This window comes from Nothobranchius furzeri, chromosome 16, assembly GCF_043380555.1.
Source record: "Nothobranchius furzeri strain GRZ-AD chromosome 16, NfurGRZ-RIMD1, whole genome shotgun sequence".
Lineage (NCBI taxonomy): Eukaryota > Metazoa > Chordata > Actinopteri > Cyprinodontiformes > Nothobranchiidae > Nothobranchius > Nothobranchius furzeri.
In genome coordinates this window covers 63281430-63295965 of record NC_091756.1, presented here as the reverse complement: position 1 = coordinate 63295965, position 14536 = coordinate 63281430, and the positions used below count along the sequence as shown (strand labels likewise).

At 41.5% G+C, this 14536-nt stretch overlaps 1 protein-coding gene across 1 annotated transcript; it reads left to right on the top strand.

The window, feature by feature from the left end:
- Nucleotides 1-6829: 6829 nt before the first annotated feature.
- On the top strand, nt 6830-13398 carry slc34a2b (solute carrier family 34 member 2b). The gene is made up of 13 exons (XM_015975589.3): nt 6830-6906; nt 7261-7308; nt 7400-7531; nt 7618-7746; nt 7861-8004; nt 8147-8258; nt 8340-8535; nt 8609-8704; nt 8796-8907; nt 9426-9593; nt 10298-10414; nt 10505-10629; nt 10766-13398. Exons 2-13 carry the CDS (start codon nt 7263-7265, stop codon nt 11312-11314), a joined length of 1926 nt encoding a protein of 641 aa, XP_015831075.3. The 5' UTR covers nt 6830-6906; nt 7261-7262; the 3' UTR covers nt 11315-13398.
- The last annotated feature ends 1138 nt before the right edge of the window (nt 13399-14536 follow it).

Genomic DNA, 14536 nt, shown 5'->3' with positions numbered 1-14536 from the left:
CTCGTCATTGTCCTCACGAGGCTCGTCGGCCTCCGTGTTATACAGGAGGGAAGAAGGGCTATGGCAGCCAGCCTCGTCGTACTCCTCACGAGGCTCGTCGACCTCCGTGTTGTACAGGAGGGAAGAAGGGCTATGGCAGCCAGCCTCGTCGTACTCCTCACGAGGCTCGTCGACCTCCGTGTTGCACAGGAGGGAAAGGTGTCCAGCAAAAGCACGCAGGTTTGCGTGGTTGACTCCGCATCTCCATAGACGCGGATAAAAGGGGCGATGCGCTGGAGCTGCCACCTCTGTACAGATGAACCAAGGCACAGATGGAGAATCAGCGAGGGGAGAATGGAGCGGGGCAACTTCATGAATGTTTTTTGTGACAAAGAAGTATCTGTTCCAATCACTCTATCAGAGAAACATCAGAGTTTTAGAAATAACGGGACACTCAGTAGAGCCATTATATTATATTTTTTACAAGTGTATGTAAACTTCTGACCACAACTGTATATACATATATATATATATATATATATATATATATATATATATATATATATATATATATACTTATATATAAGTATATATAAGTATATATATAAATTATATATATATATATATACTTAGATATATATTATATTATATAAGTATATATATATATTAAGTATACTTATACATTACTTGGTGAAATATACTTCTGATAGAGTCAAGTACAAGTATAGTCTAAATGTAAGTTAACTTTAATGTAAGTCTGTATTAAAGTATACTTAGTAGTATTTAAAAAATGTACACGGATAACTATACTTCTAATAAGTACATTGAAAGTAAACTTGGAAGTATACTGTATTCATTTTTAGTATACTTCAAGTATACTTCAGTGTACTTCTTTTTGGTAAGGGACATTTGTAGTGCCGGACTTATTTTCACACAAAACCTAAAATAACATTTCCCCCCATTTGAAAACAAGAGCGTTCTTGGCGCTGACGTTGTTAGGTTTGTTTATTCACAAGCCCCTATATCATTTTTTTGTTTTGTTTTTGTTTGTTTTTTCAGTGAACTACTTTTATTTGTTCACATCTACATGCTCAACACAATCACGACACATGTGTAGCTGGTACAGGAGTTTTTTTAGTCTGAAACAGAAATTATAATGAATGAATATAGAACTACACTGTCTCACACAGGAAGTATAAAGAAAGCACTTCCTCCACTTCCTTAACCCCAACCGCTATGCTGACAAGTCAGGGGGCAGGGGCGATACAGCAAAACCTGTATGTTAGGGCTGCTCAATTAATCGAATTTTAATCCCAATTACGATCTGAGTTTTGAACGATTATAAAAACAAAACAAGCCGATTATTTGCTCCTCCCACTTGCACTGCCCTGAGTTGCAAATTAAGCGCTCCTCCCACAGTGTTGCCAACTTAGCGACTTTGACGCTATTTCTAACAGCTTTTCAGACCCCCTTCTTGACTTTTTTACTCTTAAAAATACTTAGCAAACAACTCAGAAAGTATGGCGCGGTATGGGGGCCAAAATCAAGACTACTGCCCAGCAGCAGGAGGTTATACAAATTCCAAAGCAAACTACTGATCTGATTAATGAAACGCTGGCGCCGGTAACTGAGAGGCTGGTGCTGCTTACTGAGAAATAGCACCTTTACCAGCATTACTACTAGATACGCTAGGGACTAGCAGCCCTCGGCTGGTCATTGATTGGTTCACACACCCCCTCTGCTGTCTATTAGCATGGATAGGCTAGTGTTAGCCTGGACGGGCTGGTGTTAGCATTAGAGAGGCTAGCCATTAGCATGCCTAGGCTGGCCACTAGCTGGATTTCCTATAGCAGCATTCCTTGTGTGTGTGTGTGCGCGCGCGCGCGTGCCTGCTCGCTTGTCCCTCCGTCGGCCGTGACGGGTGTGTGTGAGTGACTACAGACAAATGCATGAGAGAGTTAGCAGCCTTGAAACAGCTTGATGAACAACTCTCCCCACATGTTTTAAAAATGCTAATATGCTATGCTAAATAATGATTTCTCTATAGAACTACAAAGTCCGACTGGGGGAGGAGAGTACAGATCTGCACTATGGAGGGGGGCGGAGTTTACAGCTCCTCCTCCAGTTTAAAGAGACAGTACCCAAAAACGGCTCGTTCTTAAGACTCTCCTCAGAACAGGGGTAGATGAGGGTCTGTAGGGCAACAATAATTAGGAAATCAGACCAAAGAACTGCAGTTCCACTGTATTTAGACCCCAACTGAAGGATTTAGATGTAAAAAGGAGTAACTTAAAAGCATGTTATGTCTCCTTTAACTGAGAACAAGACTAACTCAACAGCGCCTCAGTGCACTGTCACTGATGGCTGTTGAATCTCAGCTTGTCAGGAATCTGGACTTTGATGACATTGTAAATGAATTTACTAATAGAAAGGCCAGAAAGCAGTTTTTCTGAAGGCAAGAGAGGAGACCAACAAGGAGACAAAAAGAGGAGTAAGGAGACATGAGTCAAGAGGAGTAAGGAAACAGGAGTCAAGAGGAGGAAGGAGACAGGAGACAAGAGCAGGAAGGAAACAGGAGACAAGAGGAGGAATGAGACAGGAGTCAAGAGGAGGAAGGAGACAGGAGACAAACAAAAAACATGCAGATATTTCTTCTTTGCAAACTTTTCAATAACTGTATAATCTTTTAAATAATCCTGCATTACTTTCTGTTGTAGTTTACAGAAGACTCTTGCCCCCACTGTCCCACAGATTGACAACATTTTTGTTAGTACAGACCAAGCCCCCACAATGCGGGTGAAAAATTGAGTCCAACGCGGAAGTGACAAAAATTGCAGTTCCACCCTCATCCACTAGGGGCTGGTGTCAGAAGCGAGCAAATCCTCATTGACTCCCATGTTAAAAATACCAATTTCACAGCAGAAATAAACATGTTTACAGCCTGGTACCAAAACATGTTTTTTGTTTAAATGATCTAGTTTACACTCATGACAACTCTGAGGGGGGTGGATTTTTTTCTCACTTTTCTGTTTAAGTGTATTAAAAGCCTAAAATTCTGTATAATTAATGAGCATCAGACCCACGTGACCACAGAGCTAGCTACGTGGAAAGGCCTCAATACAGCCTCGGTCTGGCCTGGAAACTGCTCCGGGATTTTGAGTCTCTGTGTTTGTGTATTCTGTTTTGGATATTTTTGTGCAATTGTTGGACAAAATGACTTGCTGTGGCATTAACTGCACTAATAGAGCATCCAAGGAGTCTCCACTTCATTTTTTTCGGTAAGTAAAATTATATTTACGTATTTTAGGTCACTGCCGAGCTGAGCTTAGATTTTAACATGAACTGTTTAACCATGAAAATCTGATTGCGGCTTCTGTCTGCTGCGCGGGCTGACGGCTTGTGGAACTCTGGGATGGAAACCTTAATTCAATTCAATTCAATTCAAAAATACTTTATTAATCCCAGAGGGAAATTGATTACCACCTGGTTCTCCCCAGCGGCAGCTCTGCGCATCTCAGATCGCAGCGGCACTTGTCTGCTGTGCGGCTGCTGGCTTGTGGAGCTCTCGGAGACCTCTGTGTTCCACCCGGTTTTACCCAGCGGTCAGCCCGGCGTATCTCTGACTCAGAAGCTCTGTTGTTGTGCACAGTTAACTCCGGTTGTAGCTAGGTTGCTACCTCCGTTAGCTTAGCTCCCACCTCCACATTAGCTTTGAGTTATAGCTTCAGGTTAGCTTGTAGCTAGTTCGACCGGGTGTCGTCAGTTGATCCCAGCCTTACAGCCCCACCCTCAGCTCCACCTCTCTTCCCTTTTGTGGAATTGTCTGGGCTTGACGGAACCTGTGACATGGTCAAAATGGCGGTGGTGGCCACCTCCCATTTTAGCACAAAAACTTATTATTGGAGTCTATGTAAACCAATTGTCCAATATTTATATGTTGATGGTAACAACAGAAGAGAAGACTGGAGTGCTGTGAGGAAGAGAGAGACAGAAAATGAGGAGAAAAGATAGAGGACAGAGGAAGAAAAATATATGAGGGAGGCACAAAAGGAAAATCATCAGGTATGAGTGCTTGTGATTAGGTTATAAAACTATTTTGACCTGGAGGTAAATGCTTTTGTATCAACATAAGTAAGCAACTTTTAATATTGACAATGCTATGAAATGTCTTAAAAGTGCTACTGGGTGACAGTAATGTTGGGGGAGGCCGGGTGTGTGTGTGTGTGTGTGTGGGGGGGGGGGGGGGGGGGGGGGCTAAGCACATTGTGCCCTGGGGCCCCTGTAATGATAATCATGTCATGTATCAAAATACATCTTTAAAATTCATGGACATTATATGTCAAATCCATGGAACATAACAAGCAGAAAATAGCGTTTTTAGCCCCATTGATTGCATTCATTTTTTTATTCTTCCTGGAACCCATGGTCCAGAAGTAGATGGGCATGACCTAGGCTCCCTATATCGTTTGTAGGGACTAATTTATGCATTGTGTAGTATTCATCATTTTGTACCTGTGTGTGAAAATGTTCCCAAATACAAGAAAACTTCAGACCATGCGTAGGAACAGCATCTAGTGGTAGCACACCAAAGGTCTCAGTCATCCACTCATGTTCCTCATCCACAAATTATTTTACCCAATAAATAAATATTTTGGTGGAAAAACAGCTGAGTCACATAACTGGTGCTACAACACCTGACAGGAATCTGATATCTTAGGTGTGTTCTTGCTGTGTCTTTGTAAATCCATGCTTTCGTTCTTTTTTAAACACAGAAACAGTTTTGTTTACCTGTTTGTAGCTACGGTTTCGCCGACAGCTGCCGGCTTCTTCAGGCTGACGCTGATGGTGGCGCGTCACTTCCTTCTCCGTTTATCTGCGGGCAGCAGAGGACGTTGTCGCCCTCTACTGCCCGCTCTCCCCTCTCCGTCCTCTGCTGCCCGCAGATAAACGGAGAAGGAAGTGACGCGCCACCATCAGCGTCAGCCTGAAGAAGCCGGCAGCTGTCGGCGAAACCGTAGCTACAAACAGGTAAACAAAACTGTTTCTGTGTTTAAAAAAGAACGAAAGCAAGGAATCTGATATTGTGGAATGGTTGTCGTATTTTTGTAATCACAATTTTTCTTCTTCATATTTTTATTATGCTTTTAATATTTTTAATTATATTATATTATATTATAATATCATATTATAGTTTTGTCCTTGTGAAACGCCTTGTGATTTTTGCTTTAGACGCATTAGATAAAAGATCGTTTCTATATTATTATAAAGGATTTGTCAGAGCGTGCTCTCTGGAGTAAATGCGTTTCCGTAAGCTCACTGATAGGAGATCCATCTGGAGCTGTGCTGTGGTTTGGGAATCTACAAACCGCACAAATCCAATTCCAGTTCATATTCTATTTTACAACTACGAGAACCCCCAGAACCTCCTCTGCTCCCTGATCTCACACGCGTTGTCAAGGTAGCCAGACTGAATGACCGCTAAGAGGCTGCACTCATTTCTAAATAAAACAAACATCATCCGGAACAACTCCTTAAATATAAATGACAACCAGGTTATCAGATGAAAGTTTTTATTTATTCCTGACAGGAACCTCTCATTTTGTCCCGACCACGTTTATAACCTCTGCAACTTGTTTGATTCGTTTGCACCCTGGCAGAAAGGGTCTCGATCTCGCAACAAAGTTTTCTTTTCTTTTTTTGGGTAGAATGCAGGGAATTCCCTTATATGCTAAGGAAGTAGCGTGACCAAATATGGTTAATTGAGGGTGTTTCTGTATGTTAATGACTGAGAAGGGACACAAGCACCTGCTTACGCACAGGTGGGATTTATCATCAGACGAATGCGGAGGAACGTGCGTACGTACAGTATGAGAGGCCACCGCATGTTTCATAAATCAGGATTTTGACTGTTCGTACGAACATTTAAAATTTTGTTTATAGTAACACATTTAGGGATATTTCTACAAGCGTTTGATGAATGACGCCCCAGAAATCAAATAACACTTCCTGTCAGAATAATAAATAAATGAATATCCATCCACCCATTGTCTTCCACTTATCTGGGGTTGGGTCGCAAAGGGAGTAGCCTAAGCAGAGACGCCCAGACTTACCTCTTCCCAGCCACTTGGGCCAACTCTGGGGAAATAGTCCCTCATTGTGTTCTGGATCTCCCTTCTGACCTCCTTCCATTTGGACATGCCTGGAAAAGCTCACCAGGGAGGCGTACAAGAGGCATGCTAACCTCAACTTGTTCCTCTCGATGAGGAGCAGCGGATCTACTCCAGGCCCCTCCCAGATGACCGAACTTCTCGCCCTATCTCTAAGGGAGAGCCCAGACACCCTACGGAGAAAACTCATTTTGGCTGCTTGTGTCCATAATTACAAATATGATACAATTAATTCCAATAATTCTTGCCCAAAATATTAATATTTTGTTCATTTTTTATTAGGGGGGTTATAGTAGCCTACAGTGAAAACGTTGGAGACATGATGAATCTACACCAGAACTGCTTATCCAGATGGATGTAAAGCTCTTCAGCCCTGCAGTCTCTGTATTTTCTATTTCCAACAAGCAGGGGGCAGTTCCCAGAGCTGAAGCTCAGTCTGGAGCCTTTCGGGCCACATGAAGTGTTTTCCAACCTAGATCTGCACATTATATTATCGGTAAATGTCCCGTGATTGGAAGGAGATGAGTCCGTTTCTGTTTTTGTCTCAGTATCATCACAGTGATTAATCCTCACATCATGGTCTGTTATCAGCCAGCGGACCGCACGCTGTTGTGGACAGGCGAGTCTCCTTCCTTGGACTCTGTCCCGACGTGCGCGACATTTGCAGTGAGAGCCGCGTGTGCGCGCTTTGCGATGGCGCTATAAAAGCAGCGTCAGGTAGCCCAGGTGACACTCCAGCTGCGGACACACGCTTCTGCAGGTGAGTATTCTTGCTTTAACTTTCAAACGCCATGCTCACGTATTTATTTATTTTGTTTGTTTTGTTTTAACGAGTTTTATAGCAATAACTTCGGGATGAGCATTTAATTGGGACTTTTTAACAAATAGTTTTACGTTTTTATCAGCATGGCCTCTGCCTCCTAAGAAGAAAACATTGATCATTTACACTTTGGTATTCTGTACACTTAGGTGTGTGAACCTAGGGACAGGTGTGTGTTGATCTATAACACAGCAACCTATTATTGATGAGTTTTATTAAGTCATTTTGCACTTTTGTTCGATCTGAGTTAAAAATAGTTGTTAATGCTTGAACATTTTATTCTTTGTTACTCAGGCATGGCTCCAAGACCACAAGAAGGGACTGGTTCCTCCTCTACTATAGGTATGTTCTTTTAAAACAATTTTAAAGTTCATGCAACTGTTGTTGCAGCATTATTGTTTCATGTAACTTTGTCCTTTCTGTCCGACCTTAGATAGCAAGGCTTTGGGTAAGGAAGAATGTGTCCCATCAGCTTACTCCACCTTGGACTTGGTGAATGAGGAGCCTCCTGAGGAAGATCCCTGGGTTCTCCCTGAACTCAAAGACACAGGGATCAAGTGGTCAGGTGAGGCAGCGATGCCTTCTTCCTATCCTGCATGCTGCATGTGCTTTTAACCCAACTGTGACTCAGTCATTTCTGTCCTCATACAGAGCTGGACACCAAAGGAAAGATAATAAGAGTGCTGACTGGTCTTGTGAAGCTGGTTCTGCTGCTGGGATTACTCTACTTGTTTATTTGCTCGCTGGATATTCTCAGCTCTGCTTTCCAGCTAGTCGGAGGTAACTAGTTCTGTTTATTACTGTGGGTCTTCATGACCCGGCATCACTGCATGTTCACTTCACTTTAGTGCTTTTGTGGTATATATAGAGTGATGTGAGCCTCTGTAAATGCAGGAAAAGCTGCTGGTGATATCTTCCAGGACAACGCTGTGTTATCCAACCCAGTGGCTGGGCTGGTAATTGGGGTGTTAGTCACTGTGATGGTGCAGAGCTCCAGCACCTCCTCTTCTATTGTGGTCAGCATGGTTTCCTCTGGATGTAAGTAGATACAAGATTCAACCAACTTGTTCATTCAGACTCTTGCTGCATGAGCAACCAGCAGTACAAGTCTGCACTTTAGGGCAGCTGGAATTACAAATGTCATCAGAGGCTGTGCTTTTAAAGCTGTTTTCCTCTTCAGTGCTGGATGTAAAGTCTGCAGTGCCAATCATCATGGGGGCCAACATTGGGACCTCTGTCACCAACACTATTGTGGCCATGATGCAGGCAGGAGATCGAAACGAATTCCGCAGGTAGACCAAAGCAGGTGCTGCTAAAAACACGCAGGAGAAAACAAATCCAACATATTTACACATGCTTTCTGGTGCTTGCAGGGCTTTTGCTGGTGCTACAGTCCACGATTTCTTCAACTGGCTGTCCGTTCTTATCCTTCTTCCCTTGGAAGCAGCAACAGGTGTTCTATACAAACTTACCCTCCTCCTGATCGAGTCCTTTAATATCCAGACTGGAGAAAACGCCCCTGACCTGCTGAACGTCATCACAGACCCACTCACTGAATCTATCATCCAGGTAGTGTTTGGACAAAATAACAGAATTAAGATGTAAAGCGATGCAATCTACTGAATACAGTTTCTTCTCCTAGCTGGACAAGTCTGTCATCAATGACCTTGCAACTGGTGATCCTAATGCAAGAAACAAGAGTCTGATCAAAAAGTGGTGCAAAACAAAGACAAACACGGTAGACAATCGAAAAAAGCTGCTTTGAGGCTTTTATGTTATTTATTCATTTAGAAAAGGTGAAAATATAATTAAAACTCATGTTCTCTCAGACATTCTGGAATGGCACCGTAGAGAACTGCCCCACTGGCGCTGTTTGTTGGGAGGATGGAAACCTGACATGGACTGAGATGAACACCACTTTCACTGAATACCAGCAGAAATGTAAGCATACCATGTCTGCTTTTTTTTAGGGTTAAGGGAGGTGGGGAGATTTAAAAAGCAAGGATTACCTGGTCTACTAAATTTCAGTGAAATATGATCGAGCCATTGGACCACAGCGGCCTCTTCTGATGTCAGGACAATGCTATCCTTTGAGATGCTGTAGCGGTTCTGTTGATACCCTCCTTATACCCATCTACCTGCTCAAAAGGCCTTTTCTTGTTGCCTTGTTGGAAAACTTGAAACCTCTTGACCTCAAATGCATATTTCTTCACAGTAATCTGGCTTCAGTGTTTTGTGCAGAGAAATACTCTTCTAATTTAATTTGATCCCCAGAGTGATCCAAACTAAAAATACTATCCTCAATTTGTGGCACAGCTGAAGTGAACTGACATTCCCTCCCTAAAACAAGCTCTATTCTGTAGTTACTCTAAGGGAAGTTGTGCACATTCATTTTAATTTTCACACCTCGAGCTTTAATCTGTGAGCTGATACTTCATGTCTTAAACTGTCCTTTGCAGGCAAACACCTTTTTGTCAATGTTAACTTGCCTGATCTGGCCGTCGGCCTCATTCTCCTGGCTCTGTCTTTGCTCGTCCTCTGCACCTGCCTCATCCTCATTGTCAAGCTGCTCAACTCCATGCTGAAGGGACAGGTGGCTGTGGTCATCAAAAAAGTGCTCAACACAGGTACACAGCTAAAAAAAAACACAGATAGCCTTGTCCATATGCTCTGTGAAGCCTGTTTGATGGTCAGCACATCTGTTTCCACGTGGTGATGCTTGATGAGCAATGCAGGCACAGTCTTCCTGTTGCTTCTGGCTCGCCTCCAGGTCCAGCTGTTCTGGAGTGGTTTGCAGAAAGCTCAGGCACAAATGCTGGTTTTCCAGAGTCAGTTTTTTTTAATGGTCTGTTGCCAAAAGGTGAAAGGAGGGCAACTTTGGAAAACATAAAGCTTATTCATAACACATTATCTGGACAAGAATCTATTGCTACGGTATTGTTGTTTGCAGTTTTGTCTGCAACTTTTGGGGTCTACCTTGTTAATTTCTCAACCAAACATCAGATGAATCCCTGGACAGATTTTAATGAAATTCTCAAAAGAATATCATAGACCAAAGCTGTAGGAGTTACAAGCCATTGATAATGACATCAAGATATTTAAAACCAGTTGTAACTCTGTTATTTTACAGAGTCATCCCCAAACACACCTCAGTTGTTAAATAATGGGAAATTTAAAATCTTTCAACATAAGATATTTTTTTAACCTCAACCTCAACTCATGAATGATGGTAATATACAATCTGTCAAAATAAACTTAAAATGTTTTGTTTTCCGTCACATGCTAATACTGTTGTTTCACCTCAAGTAAGTATATATATTTTTTATTTTAGACTTCCCTTTTCCCTTTGCTTGGGTTACCGGCTATATTGCAATTTTGGTGGGGGCAGGGATGACTTTTATTGTGCAAAGTAGCTCCGTCTTCACCTCAGCAATTACACCTCTGGTTGGTAAGTCGTATTTTGAATGCAAAATCCTCTTTACTCATTTTAATTTAAATATACACCCACAATTACAGCCCATCCACCTTATTTCACCAGGTATTGGTGTAATCAGTCTTGAGAGAGCTTATCCTCTGACTCTGGGCTCAAATATTGGTACAACAACCACCGCTATACTTGCTGCTATGGCTAGCCCTGGAGATAAACTAGCCAACTCCCTGCAGGTACGTTACAGTTGATACACTTAGACACTTCATTACAGTTTAACAAAATACAAGGTTTGGTTGTACGTCAGAGCTAAACAAAAAAAATCAACATTACATTGTGTTTAATGTATGTTTTTTGTTATTTTTATTTTAGATTGCACTCTGCCACTTTTTCTTCAACATCATGGGAATCCTACTTTGGTATCCAATCCCTATCACGCGGGTGCCCATCAGGCTAGCCAGAGGTCTAGGGAACAAAACAGCTAAATACCGCTGGTTTGCTGCCCTCTACCTCTTCTTATGTTTCCTCGTTCTCCCTCTCACTGTTTTCGGCCTCTCATTGGCTGGTTGGCAAGTCTTGGTTGGTGTCGGCGTGCCTATAATTGCATTAATTGTCACAGTGGTCATCATCAATGTCATGCAGTCTCGTTTCCCACGCCACCTTCCCAAGGTCCTCCGCACCTGGGACTTTTTGCCCCGACCCCTTCACTCCATGGCTCCCTGGGACAGGGTGGTGACTTCCACCACGCTGTTCTGTGGCAGACACTGCTGCTGCTGTTGCAGATGCAGCAACTGCTGCAGAAAAGACGATGGCGAGGAAAAGATCTCGAGGACAAACAGGAAGGGTCTAGAGGTGTACGATAACCCGGCTTTGACTAGAGACAAAGATACAAACGAAAGCATTAAAGCAACTCATCTTTAATGTCATCCAGTTTGATTTTTCTGCAGGTGCAATACAAAATGTGACAATGTGCAGGCAACACACTTGTAAATGTTCATCACTTCTCAGGTTGTGGTATGATGGTGATTATCTGCTCACACTTAGCATACACTGTCTATAGCAATCCTTGAAACAATGAACATGACTGTCACACATATGAGGTTTGTTTCATGCTGCTTTTGTTTTACTGTACAGACTCACTTTGGGCTTTGACTTCATTCAATTCAATTCAAGTTTATTTATATAGCGCCAAATCACGACAAGAGTCGTCTCAAGGCACTTCACATAATAAAACATTCCAATACAGGTCAGTTCATTAAGCCAATCAGAAAAAAGTTTCCTATATAAGGAACCCAGGAAATTGCATCAAGTCACTGACATATGTTGAGGGTCTGACCTCATGAGGAAATTACTATGCAGTGATTTTCTCCAAAATGACTGTGCTTAAATTGCTCTGAAAAGCAAATAATCACATCAGCGCCAAGAAACTTCATTTCCCATGATGCTTTGCACACGGAAGCATTGGGATGATGTCACCGCCTAATACCAGAAACACGTTCTGCGCATGTGCGGGAGGCGGGAGCTTGGAGCTTTCCCGCGACTTCAAAGACTATAAATCATGAATGAGACAAAGAAACCTCGTTCTTTTGCCCAGGATACCTGGCGGTAAGGACACGCTTATCGACGCTCCGACAACTTGAGCACGCGGAAGCTCTAAGTGCCAAGTTGAGCCACGGAACTGCTGGAAACTAAACTGCAAGCCCATCAGATCTGCTCGTTTCTGCTCCCCTCCAGCTGATGTTTGAGGACACAGAACTGCGGAGGGAAACAACAACTCCATCCAGCTCTCAGAAACGCTGTAAGTTGTCAAACTCAGCCCAAAAGGAACTTCGTTTTCTTTGTGTCCAGCCGTGGAGAAACACTCGTGGAGCCAAACAACGGAGAAAGCATCAAACCGGCGGATGACGCTGAAAGCTGCGGAGAAACACGGAGAACCGTCAAATCAAAACAGTGAGGGACGCTTCACTGTTCTGGTGATCAGAAACTCATCTCTTTCTCTCATTCTTTCCTTCTCCCGTTTCCTCTATAGTCTCGAATAAGCAATAAACCGCGTCTATTGCTTAAAAGTAGCTTCGTGCTTTCCTCTTTCGTCCCAAACACGTCAGTCGGGTCATTTTGAAAGAATAAACTGCTTATTGATCATTGTTTGGTATCTTTAAATGTTTTCTGCTTGGCCACGTGGTTAAACTAAAAGATATTATTCGTGATTAATCTTTTGTGTTGTTTCATGATCTTTTGAAATGTTTTGAGTGATTTTAAGGTTAAGTTACTACTGATTCTAAGTGCTTTGGAAGTTAAAGTGCAAGTTGCCACCCACACTTTAGCCAGACAAAGGAGTCAGCCATCTTGTATTCAAGACTCCATTTTGAATCCATACACACGCACACACACTACTCCTTTGTGAGAACAAAGGACCCCATTCATACATCCTACATACACACAAAACACCTTGAACATTATTTTGAATATACATCCTTTTATTATATCACATGGTTATTATTCATTTATGCCACTGTTTATTCATTTGACAAATTGTTAATTAAACGTTATAAAATTCAGATTTTCGTCTCCAGTAGCTTTGTTGTGTCGAAGAGAAGTCTCTGCTCCAAGGATTCTACGAACTTCAAGAAAGACTGATAAGAGTTTTGGATTCAATTTTTCCCCGGAAAAAGGGGAATGGTGCCCCGTATATCTAAGAATATCTTAATTAATTAATAAATCAGTAAATATTTACATATTTACAGAATTTATTGAAGAATCCAAAAGTAAGTTAACGCTTACGAATTGTTCGCTCCTAATAACCCCAACACATATATGAGTGGTTGTAAATAGGTTCTCTTATTATTTTTATTTGATGTGTGAAAGACGTTTGTGGTTTCATTTTCCTCTTTAAACATCAGCTTTGAATGTGTATTGCAGCACTTCAGTTGTAATATTATTAACTTGTTACTGCTAAGTATTTGACTATGTAATATCTGTAAATTAAAAATAACAATTTTAAAGCTTTTTGCAGTCACTTTTTATTGAGCTGTGTTTCTTTTGTAACACACGGGCTGAAATCTGAGGTCATACATGATTCTCTTGACTCATCATGAAGCACTAAGGAATTGTTCATTTGATCCACTGAAATCAGTTTCCATGGACAAGTTATAAACAATGTCTTACCTGTTATTGATTACTCTCATAACTATTTTGGTTTGAAGAAATGGTTAGTTCTGACTTGATTAATAAGCTAACAGCTAGACATAGTGGGAAAAGTCCCAAATTAGATGATGTTTATGAAAGGAAAAACCTTACAAGGGTTTAAAACTTTTCACTGACTTTATAATAATTTCCTAACACATTCAAATATTCATGTACAATTTGTCCAAATATTCTCTCAGTAACCACTTTTAACGACTTTTTTATTTGCACCTTTGACATGATGCAGATATTTACCCTTGTGGGTAGCCTGTGACATCATCATCTTTATCATACAAGTGTTTTATAAACAACTGTTATAAAGTTGGATTACATTTTTATGCACGTAACATTTTATAGTTTATTGCAGCTAAAATTAGTGGCAGAGCTTTTGTTAACACTGCTGCCTCCATGTGCCAACTTCATTTGAAGCCCTTTAAAAAAACAGCAGAGAGAGCAAATTAAGCAAATATCACAGAAATAAAATCTATTTTGGCTGAAAATACTGATATAAACTAAACATTCAAATTAATATGCTCACTCACTAACAGAAGTGATATGTTGCCTCCTTCGTGTGACCATTAAAAGCAATGCAGCTTCATTTTTCACCAGTCCTACCCACAGATATATAGAGCTATAATCCTGCCAAGGTGTGATGGCCACATGAGTCACAGGTTTAAAGTACTCTGTTGACTAAATGTTCTTTATCTTAACTGTTTTAAAACCACTTCCCTTTAAAACAACATATTTACTACCATTGGCTTTTCATACCGTGTCAGAAGGCTTAAATCCACAGGAGAAGGCCCACTCGTTGAACCAGTAATATTTCTGCTAGTATGGTATATCTTTTAGCTGAAATCCACCTTGTAATCAGTCTAGCTGTGACTAGCCATTAGCTCTTTTGTCTTGTTACAACTAATCTCAAGTTCTCCAAACTGAGGTTCTTCAAAGAGTTGTCAGCAA

What these genes read in the sequence shown, in the direction of transcription:
- slc34a2b (XM_015975589.3), top strand. Translation starts at nt 7,263, where the DNA reads ATGGCTCCAAGACCACAAGAAGGGACTGGTTCCTCCTCTACTATAG. An exon ending in GATCGAAACGAATTCCGCAG is followed by an intron (nt 8,259 to 8,339) that starts GTAGACCAAAGC and finishes TGGTGCTTGCAG; the next exon opens with GGCTTTTGCTGGTGCTACAG. An exon ending in AGCAATTACACCTCTGGTTG is followed by an intron (nt 10,415 to 10,504) that starts GTAAGTCGTATT and finishes TTATTTCACCAG; the next exon opens with GTATTGGTGTAATCAGTCTT.